We start from the raw sequence: 24,025 nt of genomic DNA, 5'->3' as shown, positions 1-24,025 counted from the left end.
TATTCTCTCTCATCGTTGATGTTTTTATCTCTCATTCATGGAGAAAGTGAGTGTTGTATAATTTTGGTGTGGCTGTTAAGTGAGTCGTGGAGTGCCCAGAGGGGGTCTCACACCCTCAGCATCCCACCAGCAACACGGAACTCGATGTTTAATATTTACTAATGAACGCCTTCTGCACGGAGCTTCAGGGGGGCTGTTGAGAGAAAGCTCCATGGAAGCCAGAACCCAGGAGCACTCAGCTCTGCCTTTGCTTGTTAACATCTCCCCAAGAGATGCAATTATTCTGCTTGGCTGGGATTTCTACTCAGAATTTCCAGCATCCCCATAAGTCGGTTACTAAAGCGTCTCATCAGTACACAGTTTATGAGGTAACAGGGAGAAAAAGAAAGCTATGGTCTATCTCAGTGTCAGCAAAAATGCCTGGCAGACCACAATTAATGAGGGAAGCCGAGGAGACAGTCCCAGGGATAAGCCCACTCAAGAATATGTTACAGTCCAAATGTCAACATCCTTGGATCATGGAGGCTTAGGCAGTCATTAACTGTTTTGTGATACTGGCAAGTTATGACCTCAAAGAGTTCATCTACTTGTAAAAAAAAATCCTGACTTTTTGTTGGGCAATAACAGACAAGTTTTGCTACAAGTTTTGCTACAGTAGTTTCCGATTTTTTCATTTTACAATAGGAATAACAAAGGAATAACAGGTGAAGGGCATAGCCATGATCATTATGAAGGTCAAAGGTTAGCATATTGTAAAACTGGTAACAAAAGAAATCAATGAGTAACACACAAAAATCAGTAATCAAGCTTTCCTTTGGCCACATTAACTGAAAAATGTACTGATGTGTAAAAACTGTACAAACGATCCCTGGCTTTTGATGATTCAACTTCAGAATTTTTTACTTTACAATGGTGCAAAACCAATATGCATTCAGTAGAATACATACTTGAAATTTTGACCTTTTCCCAGGCTAGCGATATGTGGTTTGATACTCTCTCGTGATGCTGGGCTGCAGTAGAGCTGCAGCTCCCAGTCAGCCATGTGATCATGAGGATGAACAACCAATACTGTACAGTGTAGTCATTGTGTTAGGTGATTTTTCCCAAATGTAGAGTAATATAATTGTTCTGAGCATGGATAAGGTAGGCTAAGCTAAGCTATGATGTTCCATAGGTTAGGTATATTAAATGCATTTTCAACTTAAGACATTTTTAAGTCATAATGGTTTTATCAGGATATAATTTCATAAGTCGAGGATCATTTGTATTCAGAAATGCCCTCATGTCTTTTATAAGGTACTCATATTATCCCTTGCATTTTCCTGCTTCTTCATACATCTAATAATTAGTTATTGTATAATCTTTAACAACTATAGTTAATAATAGTATGCTATATTGTTGATAGACTGGATTTTAGTGCCTTCCTTGCAAGAGTGTTGAGTTTTGTTATGGTGGGCAAGTTACTTGCAGATCAGTTTCACTTATCAAGGCTTGGTTTTAGACTTTGTTAGGATAGGTCTAGTGGAGTGCTATTCCTATGGCTTCCCTTTCTTGGTTCCCAATTGAATACCAGGCATTTTCAGCAAGGTTTTCCTATCCTGCTTGGACAGAACTCCAATCTCTCCCGTCACTGGTGACATCCGAAATAGCCACTCACATCACAGCTCACCCCCAATCACTGAACTTATTTTCTGCCAGGCCTGGTGGAGTTTTGCCCTATTGGTATGTAGCTTATCATTTGGTCAAAGATTCAAAGGACAACTATAAACAGACGTTCTTTCTGTGTACAGCTTGCTACTTTGCAATTCCCACCCTGAAAATTCCAGGTACCTTCATAGCCCTGAATTACAATTTATTTCCTCTATCCACTTTGTCTTCTGCTCTCTGTTTGGGCTCTACTGCTCTGTGCTACAAATTTAAAAGTACCCCCAGGCAAAAAAACAAGGTTGATGTGGAGCTCACTTTATGCTTCTCCACTCTCAAGGATCACATCCCTGTACTGAGTATTGTCCAATGCCTAAAAACAACTGCTTGATGTATTTTATCCGATTTTAAAGTTGTCCATGGCAGGCAGGTAAGTCTAATAAACTTTACTCCATCATAGCCATAACCAGAAGTTATGGTTTCACTTAAAAATATCGTTTCTTTAATTAGAATGAATTTATTTTGTTCTAGATATAATAGGACTTTAAACTCTATCTTTAAAAGTCTGAGCTATTTCAAGGTCTAATTCCCAAAAGATGTCCTAGAGAAAGAATTTTTGAAATGAAGATACATGCAGAGGTTTTTAATTATCCCGGAGTTTCCTTTACTAGTCATATGTACCCTTCTCTAACAAGGAAGGTGAACAATTCCCTAAGGAAAGTAGTCATTGTTAAACATCTTTATATGGAAAAGTTAAATACGTACAATAAATCAGTGCCTCTCAATCCTTTTTAGATAATGGCACACATATAAAATGATATTTTGATGACATACTGCTGAAGGCCAAACACTGTTAGAGATCATCAGCCCAGAGGGAGAGTCCAACCACCTAAGGCCCTTCCCATCCACCCTGAAGAGCTGAGGGGATCACTGTCCTACACTCCTATAACCCACTCCTAGCACATGGGTTAGGAAATGCTACAGGAGTAACCTTTGAGTCCAAATGTCACTAACGAAGAAATAAGGGGAAAAAAAACACCTGAAACCAAATCTCAGGCCCCAGAAAGAGAACAGAGCTTTCTTCCACAGGTGTTAGGAGAGGCATACAGGCAGGAATCAGGAAGGCCTGAATGGATTTTAAAGACCACACAGACCAGATGTCTCAAAAGGCCTCAGTGCTCATACTGTTTCCCGCTCAAAAAAAGATGCTTCTATCTGGAGCCTCTTCAGAGAACAGCACCCAACAGATATTGCCATATTAGCTCAACTCCAAGTTCACCATTCATATTGGGCATCTCCTGGAATTGTGGGACATGGCCATATAGTTTATAGACAACAACAGATAAGAATGCTTACTCATTTCATTATCTCATTTGCAGCTTAAACAATCTTAAGTCTCAGGAAATGTTTTTGCTTCTAAACTTTTTATAATAATAGAATGAAAGACTTTCTACCCCCATTAAAGCACTTCAAAAATCAGTAAGCATGAGAAAAGGAAGTGTTTGTAGAGAGGGCCTTTCCTGTGTATTTATAATCTGGCTTAAGCATGACAAGAGACAATAACATCTGAGAGCATGGAAACAAATCATACACAAAATGCAAATCATTAAGGCAGCACTTTTACATTTTTGTCCATTTAAACATAATCAATTATATGAAGTTATGGAACAATGTTTTCAGAGAAACTTCTCATTTTTTACTTGTTAGGTTATTTACATTCAGGTGACCACTTAATGTTAAATTTTAAAAGCTATTAGTAATGGCACCTTCAGCTCACAGTTTACCTCTCAAGGATGTACATCCTATGGCTAAATTTTCATTTTCATTTATGTTTAGAGAATTGTATTGATACTGCATCCAAATACATGTTTTTCTTCCATTAAAGGGATAGCAGATATAATAAAAAAATTATTTTGCTTCATTGACAAAGACACTGGAAATTATAAAGCATCTTTCATTATTTTTAACAGACTTTCTTGGCCCCTGCACCACCTCTAAGAGACACAAAGAAAGTAGTAAGGGTGAGGGTGAGGGTAAGGGGAGTACAGTGGGGCCTTGACTTACGAGTTTAATTCGTTCGAGACCGAGCTCGTTAACTCAAATTACTCTATCAACTCAATGCAAAAAATTGGCCGAGAGACAGCTGGTATCTCAAAAAACTCGTTAGTCGGGACACTCGTAAGTCAAGGCCCCACTGTATCTTCATTTAACAGGTAAGCACAGCAAAGGAATAACAGGTGAAGGGCATAGTCATGATCATTATGAAGGTCAAAACATCCAAGCTGCAGCTGCTATTGGTAAATTCCTAAATTACTACCTTCTATCTCTATTCTTTACCAGACAAATCTATATTTAAATGTTTCTATTATGAAAACTTATTCCCTGGCATAAAAATTTGTTTAGAGTCTTTTTCTCTATACTCAGCAAATTTAATTTCTAGGCTGGTGCAGTTAAAAAAAAAATACAATCCCCAGGTTAAATCCAGGCCCTCGGGCTGCTCAACAGGGTCCAGGCCTGACTGATGAAGCATAGCTGCATTTGTTTGCTATCTGGTGAGAGAAGGGGCACAGGGGCAAGGGGTACGGGGGCAGGAAAAGGTGCTGATATGGGAGATTCATGGTCTCATATTCCACAGGAAATTCCCAGGAAGGCTCAGAACAAAACCAAGGTCCTTGAAATTCATGCAATTACATGTCAGGCAATTATTTACTAAATACTAGGGCTCAGATGGCCTTGTAAGAAAAACAGACCGATCAACATTAAGTATCTCTGCAGAGCAAAAGTCCTTAATTTTGCCAAAATCCAAATTAGTAGTATTTTCTTTCATAGGTTGTGCTTTTGGTGTCATGTTTAACAACTCTCTCCTCCTATGTGTTCATAAATAACTGTCTATGTCACCGGTTCTCAACCTGTGGGTCCCCAACCTGTGGGTCGCGACCCCTTTGGGGGTCGAACGACCCTTTAACAGGGGTCGCCTAAGACCATCAGAAAACACATATATAATTACATATTGTTTTTGTGATTAATCACTATGCTTTAATTATGTTCAATTTGTAACAATGAAAATACATCCTGCATATCAGATATTTACATTACGATTCATAACAGTAGCAAAATTACAGTTATGAAGTAGCAATGAAAATAATTTTATGGTTGGGGGTCACCACAACATGAGGAACTGTATTAAAGGGTCACGGCATTGGGAAGGTTGAGAACCACTGTTCTATGTTATGTTTTACATGTAGATCTATGGTTCATTTTGCATTAAATTTTGTATCATGTGTTAGGTTTAGGTAAGGGTTCACTTTTTTTTGCCTATGGATACCCAATTGCACCAAAACCAATTTTTGAAAAGGTTATCCTTTCTTTCCTGTTTTCTTTGCACCTTTGTTGAAAATCTATTGGCTGCATTTCTATGGGTCTGTTTCTAGACATTCTATTTCAGGGGCCAGCAAGGTAAAGACCTTGGGCCAAATCTGGCCTGCTATCTATTTCTGTACAGCCTACAAGCTAAGAATAGTTTTTACATTTTTAAATGGTTATGAAAAATCAAAAGAATAATACCTCAAGAAATGTGAAAATTATACTAAATTCAAATCTGAATGTCTATAAATAAAGTTTTATTGGAACTCAGCCATGTCCATTCATTTACATTTATAACTGCTTTTGCATAGTTGCAACAGACTGTATGACCCATGAAGCCTAAAATATTTACTCTCTGGCTCTTTACAGAAAAGGTTTGCCAAGCCCTGGTCTAGGATATGAGGATTATTATGCAACATCCATGCAAGACCTCAGAGGCTCTCTGAATGCCACTATAAAAAAATACTGTAAGGACAGAAGCTTTAAATAGAACCTCTGAAAGCCCTAAGGAAGGCAGAAAAGGAATGCATTTAATAGCCAACTGCCCTTTCCAACTAGGGCTACAATATAAAAGCCTTAAGTAAAACTATTCTTAAAAGGATGAATTTTACTGTACTATACAGTTAACTATAAAACAGGGGAAATTTAAGTCTAAAGGGTATTTATTTTTAATGGCATTTTTTCTTAAATGTCTCCATGAATCATAAATTATGAAAAAATATTTCAAATGTGAAAGATGATAGTTTAATCCGGCAGCGGTTCTCAACCTGTGGGTCGCGACCATCAGAAAACACATATAGCATATCAGATATTTACATTATGATTCATAACAGTAGCAAAATTACAGTTATGAAGTAGCAGTGAAAATAATTTTATGGTTGTGGGTCACCACAACATGGGGAACTGTATTAAAGGGTCGCGGCATTAGGAAGGTTGAGAACCACTGGATGTCATGAATATAAGGTATTTTTATAAAAATCTATTGGAAATTTTCAAGTTGAGTAATCAATTTTTTAAAAGTATGGACACAAGGGGATGGGAAGAGATTAACCAAAGAACATATATACATAACCCATGGACACAGACAATAGTGTGGTGAAGGTCTAGGTTGGGATGGGGGTTGGGTAGAGGGAGCAGAAAGAGGGAAAATGGGAGACATCTATAATACTGTCAACAATAAAAAAAAGGAAAGAAAAAATGTGAATACCTATCAAATTAGCAGAGATTAGAAAAAATGACAATATGCAGGGATGACAAGGACAGGAGAATATAACTGCATATACTTCTGTGGGGAGACTAAATTGTCACAATCATTCATAACATCACTTAAATGCCTTTAAAACGCACTGGGGCAGAATTACATTTAGCAACTTATCATCAGGAAATAATAACTGCTAACAATTAGACAGCAGTTGCTATGAGACAGGTATTCTAAGTGCTTTATCTACTTTAACTTGTTTAATCTTTACAACACCGGGAGGTAGGTACTGTCATCATCCCCATTTCACAGATGTGAAAACTGAGGCACCGAGAGATTGAGCAACTTGCTCAAGTTTACACAAGTAATAGAAGTTGGCAAAAATAATTAACATGCACGAGGATTTATAAACAAGATGGTGACTAGATGCAATATTGTCTAAAATAGGGAAAAAAACAGAAACAGGCTAAATATAAGAGGATTGTGCTATTTCGTACATTAGGATGCTAATGAGCATTTAACCATGCGGCCAAACATAAGCATGATATATTTTGGATAAAGAGGGTTAATAAATAGTGTATGATATGATCATATTTTATTTTGAAGTGGGTGGTGTGTGTGTGTAAAAAGCCTGGAAGAATATAGCTCGAATATTTAGAGAGGTATCTGAAGGTGGTGAGGTCACAGGTGACTTAGACTTTTCTCTGTATTTATCTGTTTTGTTCTAATTTTTTCTTCAAGAGTAAGTATTATTTCTATAATTTTAAAGTATTACTTAAAAGTGCATCCCATGCCACTTGCCATCTCAGAAACTGTATTTTAATAAAATGCAAATATGAATGTAAAAACTTTGAGACACTTTAATAAGACCGGGACTTACAACTATAATAAATTACTTTAATCCTAATAGAAGAAGAGGAAGTTCAGAGAAAGTACTGGCCTTAATTTCAGGACAGTTCAAGTACTAAGAGAGAACTTCCAGTCACTGAACATTTGTCTGTTCTTCTTCCTACAATAATTTATCATAGCAATAACTATCAGTTGACTTTTACATTTCTAAAGTCACACTATCTCATTTAATCCTCACAACAGCCCCCTCAGAGAAATACAAATAGAAAGGCTAGAAATAGAAAACAGAAAAAAAGAAAGCTTCTCTAATTTTGTATGGCACCTGCAGATTTTTCTGTGTGGCAGGAAAAAAGATGCTGTTACAAGGCTTATTGATGTCCTGCCACTAAAGCACAGCACTCTGGAGAGAGATGACAATTAGGATGAACAAACACAGGGTCCCTTTTGACAGCTGTATATAATTTGTGGTGGTTCATGAAACTGGGAATTTGCAGCAAATGTAATGCATCTATCTGAAAAATCTATAATCATCACCATCGAAATTTGGGGCTGGCACTGTTTTTACTGTCTACTGGTAAATTAAAAAGAAGTTTTCTCCTATCTCAAGGCCTACGTTTCCCATCCTCACCTAATTTAAAACCATGTGTTTGGGAGGATACACAAGCTCATTGAGGAAGTATTGATCAAATACACTATGGTGTGAGGATTCTTCTCAATCGTTCCACTGGCCTGGTGACTTGAAAGAGGAAGACAAAACAGCAAACTGTATTCCTTGGGATTGCTAATGCTCCTAAGAGGAGATATGCTGTGACTTCCGTCTTGAGAAAGGACATATGCAGTCTAACAAGACGGACCATATTGTAAGAAATACATCCTATGACATAAATGACTCATTTGCTGAACACTGATATTTTTCAAGTGTATAAACCCAAATGACCCCAGACCTATGCTTCACTTATTCATTCCCTCATAAAACATATCCTTCTAATGGGTCTGTCAGGGTGTCATCATTTGTAGGGTGGTACCTGCTAATTTACTCCTCCACCCTTGAAACCACATTTAATTCCACCATTTGAGCTCTGCTAAAAGCTTGGGCAGTTGAGAAAGAAAGGGTCAAGGCTAGCAATCTATTTAGCTGATCGGCTCTCTTATACAAAGCTGAGAGTCTTTCTTGAGATTTCTAAAGACACCTCTCTTTGAAGAAACATTCTTACTTCTTGTGGGGTGGGAAGCAAAAAAGTCTGAAAACATTTTTCTTATGAATAAATGTTTCGATAAATGAATGAATAGGTGGGAGGTAGGAGAGGAAAATAAACATTAGAACAAACAATGGAACATATAATCACAGAATAACTTAGGAAGGAGCTTAGGATTCCCGCCTTTAAAAAAAAAAAGGTAAAAGCAAGCAGAAAACTCAGTGGCACATGGGCTCAGAAGAAAAGAGGAAGGCAAACTACACTGGGCATGGGAAGAAAGCAGAAGAAAGAAATAGAATGAGAGGGTTTCCGGCATAAAAAGAACCAACATTAGCCCTGAGCTGAGCTCATCATTTCCTCTGCACTGACTATCATCTCATTTATGTAGTGGTGACAATGGAATCAGAAAGTCATGGATGATCCTGACCCTAAGAGATCAGAAATGTGGACACCAAAATGCAAGCATCAGAAACAAATGGATGGGGTAATGGCATGGCGATACTGTTTTCCTGATAAAATAGTGTTAATGTCATTAATTTAGAAAGAAAATCCCACAGGCCCTTGCCCTAGATATTTAGCAACAATGGGTGACTCAATGAGTACACAAGTCGCCTCAGGAGTGACTGAGCCTTTCCTACCACAAGCATCTGACTGCCCATCTCCCCCCCTCCCCCAGAAGTTTGGACAGTACCGCCCTGCCCTGCCCAGTTCCAAGTTCCAAGTTCAGGGTCAGGAGACACCTTTGCCCTGGCTCTGTCACTGACTTGCTGTGAGAACCTTGGGAAAGTCACCTTCACATCTGGGCCTCTGTTTCTCCTTTGTAATCTGGACAGAACACCCATGATGACATCTAACTCCCAGAGCTGCTGTGAGGCTGAGCTGGGCAGAAACTCAGGAGGGAAAAGGAGTGGTGATGAAGGGTCCTGGTCTTTTGCTGCCAGTGGCCCAGAGGGTCCTGCACTGGGAACTTGCAGTCATACAGGTAGATTGAGCCATTGTTATTTTTTTAAATATTTTTAATTGGTTTCAGAGAGGATGGGAGAGGGAGAAAAGAGATAGAAACATTGATGACAGAAAAACCATTGACGCTCAACCCCTGAGTCATACCACTGGGCAGATTGAGCCATTATTAAGTTAAATGCTCAACTGCTGTCTGGGAAAGAAGGGAGGAAAACACATTGAGGTAGAGATAGAGGAAGGTGGGGTAATTAGTACTCAGTCCTAACTCTGCCCTCACCACAGGGCTAACTCCAAACATTTGGACTACCTGGTTTTATACATCCCTAGGCAAAGGTGAAACTCCCAGTTTGTTTTTTGTGTAGCAATTCCCTTATACTTCTACCTGTTTCTAATCCTCAGGGTTCCCTCTTTCTTTGGGGTGCATCTATCACCCCAAGCATCAACACTCTTTCCCCTTCCCTCCATCTCCACTGCTCCATGATTTCAGCCAATAAAATTATCCTTCTTAGTGTTGACTTTGATGCTGTTAAGTAGGCGTATACCCATAAAGAAACGAGTTGTGTCTGCTTTAGTAAGGGTCAAAGACACAGCTATAGAGGGGATCCTTTTTATAAGAAATAGCTAAAGATCCTTATTTACAAACAGGTCACATGGGAAGCCCTTCCTCCCAGACTGGAGAGGGAAGTAGCTTGGAGGAAAAGACCATCATTCTGAGGCCATGAGGCTGTAGGCCAAGGGCAAAACACTGTCCCTCTCCATAGCTGGGCTCACTCAGCCCTAGGCGGCAGTGGCCAGGGCAAGGAGCACCCTTCAGTGGTGGCCATTGTCACAGCTGGGCCCGGCCTGACCCTGCCAGGCTACTCTCAGACCTTCTCCAGGGAGCTTCTCTGGTTGGAAACAGACCCAGAGACTTCTGAATCCTTTCAGCCACACTCTGGGCACAATCAGGAAGGCAGGGATGGGGGCAGCAGGAACACAGACTAAGGAGCTATTTTTGAGTGACTGGAAATAAAAGCTAAGCAGAGGTGTGTTCTTCACAAGTGGAAACGTTCCCAAATCCACAAGAATTCTTTATAAATAAACTAAAAAACAAACCATTTGAGTTGCCACATTTCATCCAAGTTTCCAGGGACACACACAAATAGTCCCAGTCTTTGCACATTATTGCAGGAATCACAGAGGGCTTATGGGCACTTCTACTGAAGGTGTGTGACTCATTTTCTAGAAAGCTACAGGGCTAAAAATTAGCACAGAACCTGCCCTGTGACCCCAGCCACAACACAGAAAAACAAGGCAATGGGCAACCACCTTAACTGACTATGAAAGGAAAATACGATGGAATTTGGGGTAAATCGAGAACCTTTAGAGCAAAAGCAATTGATTCAGAGAGCAGCAATTCAGGTCTTTCATTTCAACTTATCTATAACTAGAGGCCTGGTGTACAAAAATTTGTGCACTCGGGGGGAAGGGGGATCCCTCAGCCCGACCTGTGCCCTCATGCAGTCTGGGACCCCTCGGGAGATAACAATCTGCTGGCTTAGGCCTGCTCCCAGGTGGCAGAGGGCAGGCCCAATCCCTAGGTGCAGCCCCTGGTCGGGCTCAGAGTAGGGCCGATTGGGGAGTTGGGGCGACTTCCCCTGTCATGCACAGAGCAGGGCAGATTGGGAGGTTGCGATGCCACCCTCAGTCATGCTCAGGGTAGGGCCGATTGGGGGGTTGGGGCACTGCCCCCTGTCACACTCAAGGCAGGGTCGATGGGGAGGTTGCGGCGCCACCCCCTGTCACGCACAGAGCAGGGCCCATCAGGGGGGTTGGGGCTCCGTACCCTGTCACACACAGAGCAGGGTCAATCAAGGGGTTGGGGAGCTCCCCCCTGTCATGCACAGCGCAGGGCTGATCAGGGGGTTGAGGAGCTCCCCCCTGTCACTCACAGAGTAGGGCCGATAGGGGAGTTGGGGCACCGCCCCCTGTCACACTCAGGGCAGGGCGGATTAGGGGGTTGAGGTGCTGCCCTCTATCACCCACAGAGCAGGGTCGGTCAGGTGGTTGGGGCGCCGCCACTGTCACACTCAGGGCAGGGCCGATGGGGAGGTTATGGCTCTACCCCATCACACACAGAGCAGGGCCCATGGGGGGGAGGGGGTTGGGGCGCCGCCCTCTATCACCCACAGAGCAGGGTTGGTCAGGTGGTTGGGGCGCCGCCACTCTCACACTCAGGGCAGGGCCGATGGGGAGGTTATGGCTCTACACCGTCACACACAGAGCAGGGCCCATGGGGGTGGGGGGATTGGGGCACCGCACCCTGTCACACACAGAGCAGGGTTGATCAGGGGGTTGGGGCGCCTTCCCCTGTCACGAACAGAGCAGGGCGGATAGGGAGGTTGTGGCCCCACCCCCTGTCACACACAGAGCCACAGTGCGATCAGGGGGTTTGGGCGCTGCCCCCTGTCATGCTGATCCCGGTGCCAGGAGGCCTCTTGGCTCCACTGATCCCAGTGCTGGGAGACATATTACCCTTTTACTATATAGGATAGAGGCCTGGTGCATGGGTGGGGCTGGCTGGTTTTCCCTGAAGGGTGTCCTGGATCAGGGTGGGGGTCCCTACTGGGGTGCCTGGCTAGCCTGGTTGAGGGGATGATGGCTGTTTGCAGCTGGTCACACACCCTTCAGGGTGGGGGTCCCCACTGGGGTGCCTGGCCAGCCTGGGTGAGGGGATGATGGCTGTTTGCAGGTGGTCACACACCCTTCAGGGTGGGAGTCCCCACTGGGGTGCCTGGCCAGTCTGGGTGAGGGGCTGAGGGCTGTTTTCAGGCTGGCGGGTGACTGAAGCTCCCAAGTGCTCCTTTTTTTCTTTTTTTTCTTTTTTTATTCTGGGCCAGCTTTAGCTCTGGCTCCAGCTCTGAGGCTTCTGCTGCTGAAAGAAGGTATCTGGTTTGTTTCAGTTCTATAATCGAAACACTGTATAACTCCAACTCTAAGATCCCGGCCTCGCTGAAAGCAGGTTTCTGGGGTTTTGTTTAGCTTCTATATTCGTTACAATGTTTCTTAAACTGCAGGGTCAGAGGCTGGCAAGGCAGGAGGGGAGCGTTGGTTTCCTCTGTCACTGAAGCAAGCAAGCCTCATGTTAGTTTCAAGCTGCCTGACTGCCAGCCGCCATCTTGGCTGGCAGTTAATTTGCATAGTTCGCTGATTAGCCAATGGGAAGGGTAGCGGTCGTACGCCAATTACCATGTTTCTCTTTTATTAGATAGGATAATAAAAGCATAATATGCTAATTGTACCGGATGTCCTTCTGGACGAAGCCCAGGCTACAGCTGCGGCTGCGAGGGACGGATCCAGGCAGCGGCTGCGAAGGCCTACTCTTGCACAAATTTCATGCATCAGGCCTCTAGTATGTACAATAAAGATGCATATCCAAATGCATGTTGAACAAATGGTGAAGCTGTTCACTTTACAATATCAATGGCACAGAATCATCTAAATGAACTCGAATAATTTCTTAACTCAGAGGAAGATTTAAGAATTTTCTATAAAGTCAGCAGAGTTTGATAGACTCAGACTCCATTTCTCCCACTTTCAGCAGGCAAATTATTTATGGCCCATTTGTTTCCTCCAAATTCTTATTGAAATCTCACCCGTTGAGAATTCTGAACTATTTCAGGTAGATTTTTCACCATTGTTACCTACTTCATGTCATGGCATTCCAGCCCCAGCAGCAAACTAGGCCCAGACACAAGAGCCTTTTCACTCCTGTTTCTAGGTCAGATAAAGAGCAGCTGGAGTTGAAATGACAATTCCTAGGATTATAGGTATCACCCATTGGTGAACCCCTCCCCTGTGAGAGGCACTTTATACCCAGCATCTTAGTAAATCCTAATGGCAGCCCTGTGAGGCCAGCTTTATAGATGAGAAAATTGATGCTCAGAGGGGTTAAGTGATATCCCCAAAGGCCCACAGCCAGGAGTGGTCTTGCTGTGATTCAAAGCCCAGTTTTTCTGAACTGGTGGCCTAGGTGGTACTTATCAGTTTAGCATGCTGCTTTCAACCAACTGGAATTCTAGGTCATTCATGGAAATAAAAGTTAAAACCTAGAGGAGCACAGGATGTGTCAAGAGACCTGACGTCACAGACCATATAAAATAATGATATAAACAAAATGATAGAGTGCAAAGGACTTTTTAAAACAACAGGCTCGCAATGGGCCCGAGCGCACGATACAGCATGAGTTAAGACTGCTGTATCATCAGCTATTGAACAACCAGCTAAATGGGCAGACAGAGGGCATCCAGGCAGCAGGAACATGGTTTGGATCAAGTTAGGGAGGACACACAAGCAAGATGGGAACATCCCAGGAGAGTTTGTTCATGTAGAACAGTGACATATACCAATGCTAAAAGGCCAGACTAGCCCTGATCGGTTTGGCTCAGTGGATAGCGCGTCAGCCCAACCTAAAAGGCCAGACTGAGGCCAGACAGACTGGGCCAATGAGTACAGGATAATCGAGTTGGATTTTTTAAAAAGGAAAGTTACTAAACACTTTCACTGGAGCACGGGGTTCCATGAGATGATAAGAAGGGGCTGGATGCTGGAGATGAAGTAGCCCTCCACCTTTGGCCACCTCAGGGCTCTCCTCCAGAGCAGGTGCTGTGGAGGGTGCTGGGGGAGGGAGGAGGCCCAGGGAGGAGCAGCCTCCATCCAGCCTGGGCCTGGCTCTACCACAGACAGGAAGTGTCAGGGATGCAGGAGAGCAGAATCTCTAGGTTCTGGTGCTGCTGATCTGGGGCAGGGCGAGCAAGAGTCAAAATGACATGGACACTCTAGGCCTGAGGAGCAGGATCAGTGTGAAAGCCAGGTGAAGGGCCAAGTATATGGCAAGGAGAGCAAGGCCATGTTCTGCAAATGTAATAATGATATCTGTAAGCTGCTTCACAGTTTCCAAACTGCTTCCTAATACATTAAGCTATGAAACCAGGGAAACTGGGTGCAAGCTTCGGACACTCTTGCTAGCAGCCTTCCACACGTGCCCATTCCTTTCTCCCTCCTATGTGAATGGGACCAGGAGAGAGTCCCTTTCTGACTAAGCTCTTCAGAAAAACCTGATTCTTTTTATCAGACTGGATTTCAGGCCAGGAGGAAGGAAGGAAACAATCGAGATGAATGTGCTCTCATCATATGTAATCAAATGACAAGGACTGGAATAGGATATGTTAAGGTAGGAATAGATGTGTTCAGATAAAGAACTATCCATGGGGTTTTTTCTTCTCCCCAAACCTTATTAAATATTACTGATACATCTGGAATTCAATTAAAATGAGGCTTCCCCCTTCAAACAAAAACAGGAATATAACCCCCCCACCCCCACTGTCAAGAATGGCAGTTACTGAATTCTCTGCTTGCTTTGCCATCACAGGGGAAAGTGCTCTCACCCCTTTTCTGTATTTATGCTATTTATCAAAGTATTTGTATTATGCCTTACACCCACTTAACAATTTCCCTATCCTGAATGTTAGTTTAAGGGTCTGTTTCAAAATAGGAAGTGCCCCATGCATAAGAGGCAGCCCAGAGGAGACACAGCCTAGGGACCACAGGAAGGGTGGTAAAGAAAGAGAACCACTCGACCTCCTAGGCAGCAAGGAACAATAGGGCAGCATTTCCTCTCCTCTGATTTCCTCCTGCCATGGAAAACACCAAACACCAACAGAGATGCATTGAAATAAGTTTAGGGGAGGATATTTTATAGGTAAAAAGATGGATGAGTTCTTGAGTGATCATCAAAGCAGGGAATAGTTTGCTATTCCCAAAAGGTTCCTGTCCTTAACTTTGTCTAGCATACCACTTTCATATGGAGTGGGTGACGGGGCCAGTTCTCTCCCTAAAATAATTTGACCTTTGGCAAGCTACTTAAACTCTGGTGTCAATAGTTGCCTGGCATTGTTGGCTCAGGCTCTTTGTTAAATCCTCACCCAAGGATAGGTTTTTTTGATTTTAAAGACAGAGGAAGGGAGACTGGAAGAGAAAGAGAAAGAGAGAGAGGGAGGGGGGGGGGAGAGAGAGAGAGAGAGAGAGAGAGAGAGAGAGAGAGAGAGAGAGAGAGATCAGTTGCCTCCTGTATGTGCCCTGATCCAGAATTGAACCCACAACCTTTTGGTGTACAGGACAGTGTTCCACCTAACTGAGCCACCCAGTCATGGCATGGTTCAGGCTCTTAAACACACAACCTCTACATCCATTTCTTAAAGGTAACTTCCTTGATTATAAAGGTAAATCAAACATGACTTTTGGGACACCCTTGGGGGTAGGAAATCGGGGGAGGGGACAGGAAACACCTTGGTCCACTTCCTCTCAGTAATGGCCAGAGGCCGTGGACCCAGGGCCTACTTCCCATGCTGGCCCCCTGTTCTCTCTCCCCTCTCCCTGCACCCTCCACCCCTTTAGACTGCCAGTGCTCTCAGGCCTGCATGAGTGCAGACAGCAATGATGCCTGTGCTAAGGGAATTATGTGTTCCCTGCCACTCACCTGCATATAAGAGTAAAACCACCAATATATCTTAAAGATGGTTCAGTTTTTCATTGTGATGGACCATCATAAAATTCCTGTACTTCAGAGGAAAGGCTTAAATAACTTATATTTCAACCATCTACTTGGTGAGTAACATTGCATAAAAGTATAAACAGTACGTGGTCCAAGCCCTGTTAAGCTGCATCACTTCATACAGATTTTATAGCTCTCAGTATGTTTACAAGACTCTGCCCATAATGATAATAAAATCATTCAACCTTCTTAGCCCAAACAAGGCAGGTAAAATTCTCTCAAGCATGCTACCTGTCTTTGATCTGAAAGTAAACATTCTTTAAGTATTTTCTGCCTGTGAGGCATGACCTGCTTTTTGAAAGTGTCTCCTTGGACACACCATGACCCAGAGCTTTGCAGCTAGGGCCACTGTGCAGTCTGGGCCCTCCAGCCATGCAGGCCACCTTCTGGGTTAGCCTTTGTGGGACAGACATTTTCTGCCAAGCCATGCAAATCCATAACTGGCTCTCAGGCAAACAGAATGTAGTTGATTTTTAAATTCATTCATTCACCTAGATACACTGGGCTTTGCCTGATCCAGAGAAAAGACACAAGAGTCTTCCTGAGGAGTTCAGGACCATAAAAACCTCAAGTTTCAAGGGCTAAAAACAAAGCTTGTCCTATCCAGTCAATACCTCAAAGCATTTCACAGTTTAGAAGGCAGGAGGGAAACTTTGTTTACCTTATTGATGAGAGTGACTATATCTCCTTCTTTGATTGTCAATTCATCATCATTCTGTGCCTCATATGGAAATATTACTTTGCAGTAATCCTTGGCTGTAAGAAGAAAAGAAAACACAACCTTTAAAATGCTTTATCTAATGAGCTGGCCCAGGAGAAGATAGTCTCTATCACATTAACTTCAGGGAAGAGCACACTTACAAGATAGGCTATAACCACTGCATAAAGGGTCACCCTCAGAAAACTACTGAAGATTGCTCATTTTGGGCGCATGCATATGTATTCTCTTTATTTTTTCCCCTTACAAATTATATGACGTCATGAAATGCCATTGACTGCTTTGCTTATTTCAGGAAGAAAAGCAAAAAGGTTTCCTTGGTCCCAGGAAAATATACCATTTTATATACTGTTTGGGTCCTTGCATAAGCAGACATAATCTACAAAAGAGCAAAAAGCTTAAATTTTTCCCTCACCATCTCCTTCCACACATTGATAAATCAGAAACAGGGTATTTGTATATGTTACAAAGCTGACATGGTACTCAAAACAATGAAAAAGACTCATTATGGTACATCTTAGGAGACTGATGTTGATATATTTATATGTAAACATGTGTCAATCACAAATAGCCAACAAATACTGACCAAATGTTCTTTACACACACACACACACATTCCATGGCATCTCTCTGGGAACCTGCCTGTTTATAGATGGGGCTGTTCACCAGTGAGGATACGCAGCAGCCCTTGCCAAAGAGGGAAAGACACAAAGGCTACTCAAAATCAGTTCAAGTATATCCTGAATTCTAGGCCTTTGAAAGTCTGTCTGATGTGAAATCTCTATTTACACAAAAGCACCAATTCTAAAGACTAAATACATTTGTAAAGTGTTTGGGAAATTAAGACTTAGAAAACTGGGGTTTTCTAATGTAGAATGAAAAATTCAAGAGAATTTGTGTCTACTGGGACAGACATTTATTATCGTACATCAAAGTCAATAGTCCTAATGGTTTTAAATAGCCTTAGAGCCTGGCCAGCATGGCTCAGTAGTTGAGCATCTACCTTTGAACTAGGAGGTCATGGTTTGATTCCTGGTTAGGGCACATGCCTGGGTTGTAGGCTTGATGCCCAGTGTGGGGCATGCAGGAGGCAGCCGATCAATATTCTCTCTAATTGATGTTTCTATCTCTTTCTCCCTCTCCCTTCCTCTCTGAAATCAATAATATATGTATATTTAAATGGCCTTAGATATTTCCCTAAAATTAGTCTAGTTCTTGCAGAAAGATCACCTGGAGCGACATACATACATATTATCCATACTACAATTTATGTCACTGAAATGTGTTATTATGCTTAATGTCACATCAATCAAACAGTTATATATAAAGTAAAGGCAATAAAAATCAAATCTGTAATACAGATACACTATGGTCTAGGGTTGGTCTAGATAAGATAGGGAGGAGAAGGGAAGGAAAGAGTAAGAGGACTCACTTTATTCCTATGTAGATGCTTTTGCTTTCCATCCAATGACTCCAAGTTATCAGTTACCTCCCCTATCCCAGTGTTGGAAACCTGTTGTCTTAGTTACTCTGGGTCCCATTAGCCTCACATTTTAATTTATTATGCTATATTAGAAAATAAGAATTTGTTTTTACTTCTGAGGCCTTTGGGTCCTAATTCAGTAGTATTGGGAGACAAAATCATTATGTTGGTTTGGATGTACCAGTGGTTTTAAAATACTCAAAAATAAACATATAAAAAGGGATTAACCTTTGATTAACCATGATTTTAATTTTATAGTATATGGAATGAAGATGTTCCATACTTTAATTCAAAAATTTATTGAGTCACCACCTTTAAATAATATTGTCAGTTCTTGGGCCTACAAGTCACTCCAACTACTCTGCTACATCCTCACATTGAAGTGATAACCTAATGCCTGGAGAAAGGGAAGGGGGGAAAGAAGGATGGAAAGAAAAAACAAATATGAATAAGCACAAACTCAATATGGTGCAATATTGTTGTGGTGTTTCGGAGAAAGGCAAGATTACGTTCAGGAAAGAGTTCACAAAAGAGGAGGCATTTGAAATGTCTTAAAATAAAAATATAATTCCAAAGCCTTTTGGCCATGAAAGATAAATATTAAATGAGTAGTAGACAGAGATGGAGAGGAATGGAATAAAATTAACTTTGGGAGGCACACATTTTTCAGCTACTCATCAATTAGATGAGTTTAATTAATCCAAAATCAAACAGGAATGAGTACACATGTGCATATATAGAAATAAAGGCACAACTTATCCAGTGATTGAGATGATTTTGTCTCTATTTCTTTCTTTAGAAATATTTAAAAAATACTATGAATGAATGAATTAGCATAAGACTGAAAACCTGGGCCAGTTCTTAGGCTCTTTTTTTTTTTTTTTTTTTTTTTGTCTTAGAGTCCTTTTAAGAATCTGATAAAAAGAAATCACTCTCTCTTTCTAGAAAAAGGGAAAAACATAGACACATTCAAAGGTGTAGAGAAAATGTGTACAATATCAGAGGTTTAAGGACCCTGAAACCCTTACCTAGTTCCAGATCAAGAATCCCTGTACTAATTGATTACTGGCTTCCAATTACAGAAACATGTTTGATTAAAACCACCAAGAAGTCCATGAGTCACACTAACCCCCCCCCAACACATTATTTCAATCTCTAAACTTCTAGAAATTTACATGAAATTAAAAACAGACTGTTTACGGAACTGAACTCACATACCCACATCCCATGACTCCCTTTAGCTGGTTTTATAAACTGTTCATATAAAAACAAACAAACAAACAAACTTAAAAAATACCCTCAGCTTAAAAAAATAAAAGCAAAACAAACAGAATAAACATATCAGCAGGCTGAATATATACACACACACCAAGGAAATAAAATTAAATCCAGACAATTCTCTGGGCTTAATATCAGGACACGAAGATAAAAAAAAAAAACCCATGTGTCACAGAGTCTGGTAGGAAGCCTTCCAGAGGTAGAAAGTAATAGGTCACACCTAGAACTCTTTTCTTCTCGATTATCAGAACAAAAGTAACAAGCTCTGTGGTGTCTATGTTCACCACCATCAAAATCTGAAATTCTTTCATTGAACTGACAAATATTATCTGAGTTCATAATCCTTTATCCAGAAGCCCTGGAGACAGAATTTTTCTGATTTCAGAAAGGGAATATTTTACACACACCATCTATATCTATATCTATCTATATATAAAAGCACAGCGACCAAATGGTGGGACAACCAGAATGACCAGTTGATCGTCGCTATGATGCACACTGACCACCAGAGAGCAGACGCTCAATGCAGGAGCAGCCACCTGGTAGTCAGTGCGCTCCCACAGCGGACCAATCCCTGCAGACCACGCCCCCCACCAGTGCATGAATCCACGCACTAGGTCTCTAGTTAATATATAACATCTTCACCTGGGGCCTGGGGCTGCAACCAACCATCAAATACATTAAAAGTCTGGAGCAAATTAATGATTTGTCATCCCAAGTGGAATGAATGAATGAATGAATGAATGAATAAATAAGCACTACATATAGATGCATGTTGGTCCAATCACCCAAGTAATAAAACCTTTTAATTTTCCTGATTTTTTGTCTTTTGAAATTGCAATAAGGGTGTGGACTTCTTCATGTTCTGGGAAAAGAGACTGAGTTAAATAAGACTAGTATCTGGTTCTCGAGCAGCTTATAATCAAGGAGAAGAAATGAGGCATGTAGACACAGAGCTCTTGACAAGGCAACAGTGAAGAAAGGATGAGAGCAATGCACGCAGCTTAAAGCATCAGAGTATCAGAAATGAGGAAATCATTTACCAAAAGAGTACCTTCTTGGAGGAGTAAAATGTCACTGGGCTCTGGGAAACAATCTGGGACTTTGAGTGGAGGAGTAGGAGTTGGGGTTCCCAACCATTCCTGATGACAAGGTTGATGTGGAGCACCTGTTCCTTCTATGCCAGTGGTTCTCAACCTGTGGGTCGCGACCCCTTTGGCGGTCGAGCTACCCTTTCACAGGGGTTGCCTAAGACCATCCTGCATATCAGATATTTACATGACGATTCATAACAGTAGCAACATTACAGTTATGAAGTAGCAACGAAAATAATTTTATGGTTGGGTCACATGAGGAACTGTATTTAAAGGGCCAGAAGGTTGAAAACCACTGTTCTATGCCTTCCCAGGCCCCTTCCCTGGGGATCCCAATCAACAGGTCTGAGGCGGAAGCAGGAATCACAAGCACCCTGGTGACTGTCCTCAGCATGGAAGCTTAAGACAAATTAGTCTAGGGCAGTGGTTGGCAAACAGCGGCTCGCGAGCCACATGTGGCTCTGTGGCCCCTTGAGTGTGGCTCTTCCACAAAATACCACGTGCAGGCGCGCACGTACAGTGCGATTGAAACTTCATGGCCCATGTGCAGAAGTTGGTATTTTGTGGAAGAGCCACACTCAAGGGGCCACAGAGCCACATGTGGCTCGCGAGCCGCTGTTTGCCAACCACTGGTCTAGGGCAGTGGTCCTCACACTTGAATGAGCATCAGCCCTAGGTATAGGACTTATAAAAACAGAACCCCCAAGTTTTCTAATTCCCCAGGGCTGGGGATTTGCATCTCTACCAAGTTCCCAAGCGCGTCTGCTGGCGGTCCAGTGACCACACTGTGAGAGCCACTGATGTAGCCATGAGTATCAGCAAAGATTCGATGCTAGAAAGGAGCAAAACAATTGAGGATATGGAGTGTGGGCCAGTTTGGTGGTGCTGTTGGGGCTGGGGTGCTGTGTGATTGATTTAGATGGGAAGTCCAGTCCTCAGTCAGAGTCGGAGGATCCAGAGCTAGTGGGGAGGGATGGAATGGACATTAGGTTTGTCATTCATTCAATATGTATGATCTTATTGTCCAAAGTGAGCTCAGTGGCAGAGCTGCAGTAGTGCCCTTGGGGGGCTTACTATAGTCTACACCAGTGGTTGGAAACTGGAGATCGAGTTTGCTCCCCAGAGGACACTGACAATGCTTGGTGACATTTGTGGTTGTCACTGGGGAAGAGGAGGTAGAAAATGTTATTGACATCCAGTGGGTGAAGCCGAGATGCTGCTAAACATCTTACAATGAACACAGGATAGCCCCACAACAAAGAATGTACTGGTCCAAATGTTAACAGTGCCAACGTAGAGAAGCCCTAGTCTACACTTAAATCCAGACAGGGAAGCAAAACACAATGCCTACATCACTATTTTATGAACACCTTCCCCCATGAAAAAGCTGACTATGACCCAAATCACAAGACCACCTCTGGTCTTGGATCCTGCTGGGAATGTGACTTTCAAATGAATTGACACCTTTTATTCTCTCACTTTAAAAAGAGAAAAATGTTTTAAAAGAAAGGTATCTGACAAGCCTTTCTGTTCTCTAGTACGGAACAGATCACAGCTGTTCTCAATGGCACCTTCTCCTGCTCAGGTGAAGAGAAGCTCTGAGTCTTTGGGAGGAAGGAAATCCAGGGATAACACAAAGGAGCTATCTTTCTCCTCCAAGAGGCCTGTATTTGGAATCCAGAGGTCTTCAGCAGCACGGGCATGCTGGGCACCTTTGCAGGAAGACCCCCCACTCTGAATCTGGACAGCAAGATCCGTGTTGGGGGCACTTGGTGAGAGGTGCCTCCTAGAGAGAGGGGAGACCCCTGAGACACGGAGCCTTTAGTACATATCAGGTATGGGAGGCACTAAAGTGCTGGGTAGGAAACACATTTCCAATTGGATGTGCTCAAATATGAGTGGGCTTTGGGGAAGGTAAGTGAACAAAAACACCTGTCCTGGAAGAAAATAAAATAAAAGAGTTCCCAGGTAATGTTGGAAAAGCCCACATAAGGGAGCTGACCATTTTTTTCCTATTTAAACGTGGTGAGAAAGCAAAAATTAGCTCAGTCTGAGAAAGTAAAAACCTGCCTAGCCATTCGTCAGGCTGAGGCCACAAACGCAGATCCTTCCAGCTGCAAAGTGAACATGGGAAATCGTATTTCTCCCAAGCACAGGGTACAGATGGAAAGGGTCCTAATAAGCCTGCTTTCTCCTTTTTTTGTAATCTTCACCTGACAACATGTTTATTGATTTTAGACAGAGAGGAAGGGAGGGAGGAGGAGAGAAGAGAAGAGGAGGGGAAGGAAGTGGAGAAGGGAGGAGAAAGGAGGGGAGAGGACAGGGGAGAGGGAAGGGGAGAAGGGAGAGGAGAGGGGATAGGAAACTGGTAAACTAAATCATTTCTAATTCTTCATTTGTTCAACCACCATTTGTTATGTGGCCACTGAGTCCATGGCATTTTTCTAGGCTATAAGGTGGGGATATCAAGTAGAAGCTACAGCCCCCACCTTGAGGGACCAATGAAACCCACAAGGCACCATGTGTCACTATCACAGGGGACAATTCAATGAAGCAAGTCAATGAACAAGGTGATTAGAAAGGTGGTATGGTGTCCAGTGATGAAGTTAGGCAGGGGAGGATAGGCAGGAAGGTTCAGCCTTTGCCCCTCAATCATTTATTCAGAAGCCTGATCTGCCTTTGTACAAAACCTGTCCAAGATTCTCTTTTTCCTAATGCACCTGCTCAACTGGTCTTCTGAATGTCTAAGATTGAACTGTTGGTTCAGAAAGATGCTAAATAGTCCTTTCTCTGAGCTTTTCTTTAGCCCACAGAGGTCACAAATCTGCATCACTTGTAGTAAGGAAGAGAGAAATTCCAGATGTGGTGAGCTGGAGGAACCTTGGGGCACTTTACTTATGAATATTTAGACAGTTTTCCTCTTGTTATGAAAATCATGACAATCTGTTCCCCAGCATGTGTTTCAGATGAATTTCAATATCATAAAAGCTTTATTGGGGAAGGGGAGATGATGTTAGCTGTTCAAATAAATCCGGATCAGCTGAGTTTCACTTCCACTTAAAAAATACCAATTGACATGAACATTTTTTGAATCATCATAACTCTTGGTCCTGATGGGAGTTTGTATTTAGCATGCTAAGGAGGCAGCTGTGTAGGAGAGAGCTTCTCTCCTCTGTACTGCTGGGCAATTTTTGACATATGTTTGTCTTCCAACCAGAAGGAAGGAGAATGCACTGCTCCCAAGCTCATGGTCATTTCTAGTTGTTGGTCAGCACACTGTGTCCTTCCACCTGAACATGGGTGTTGCATCAAAATCCAGAAGCAACAAAAGTTTCTAATGGAGAGGGCTTTTTAGTGGACTAGGGTACCTCATGGACATTATGGAAAAATAATTACCCCAGAATTTGCTCTCTAAATGAAAGCCAGAGTGTATGTGAGGGGTGAGATTAAACTGCAGAAATTCCTGCTCAGGGTAGATGAAAAATGTTGGCCAATACACATCCGTCAAGGCTTTGCTGACAGTGATAATTCTCCTTCCTGACCCACTACTCTCTTACAGAAATATTTTACACCTATGCCCAATGACATCATCTCATGTTCCTCCCAAATTGTTCAGATCTTCCTTTTGTCTCTCCCCTCCGGCTGCTCAA

General features: G+C 42.4%; 1 protein-coding gene across 8 annotated transcripts in view; it reads right to left on the bottom strand.

The window, feature by feature from the left end:
* SH3KBP1 (SH3 domain containing kinase binding protein 1) overlaps nt 1-24,025 on the bottom strand; it is a 332,666-nt gene that overhangs the window by 70,701 nt on the left and 237,940 nt on the right. For all 8 annotated transcript variants that reach the window (XM_036304656.1, XM_036304652.1, XM_036304658.1 and 5 more), the window contains one exon: nt 16,464-16,558. In XM_036304656.1, coding sequence (XP_036160549.1) covers nt 16,464-16,558 — 95 coding nt within the window. The remainder of the gene's footprint in view (nt 1-16,463; nt 16,559-24,025) is intronic.

This window comes from Myotis myotis, unplaced genomic scaffold, assembly GCF_014108235.1.
Source record: "Myotis myotis isolate mMyoMyo1 unplaced genomic scaffold, mMyoMyo1.p scaffold_m19_p_4, whole genome shotgun sequence".
Taxonomy (NCBI): domain Eukaryota; kingdom Metazoa; phylum Chordata; class Mammalia; order Chiroptera; family Vespertilionidae; genus Myotis; species Myotis myotis.
The sequence above is the reverse complement of the archived record's forward strand: the minus strand, read 5'-3'. Positions and strand labels throughout refer to the sequence as shown.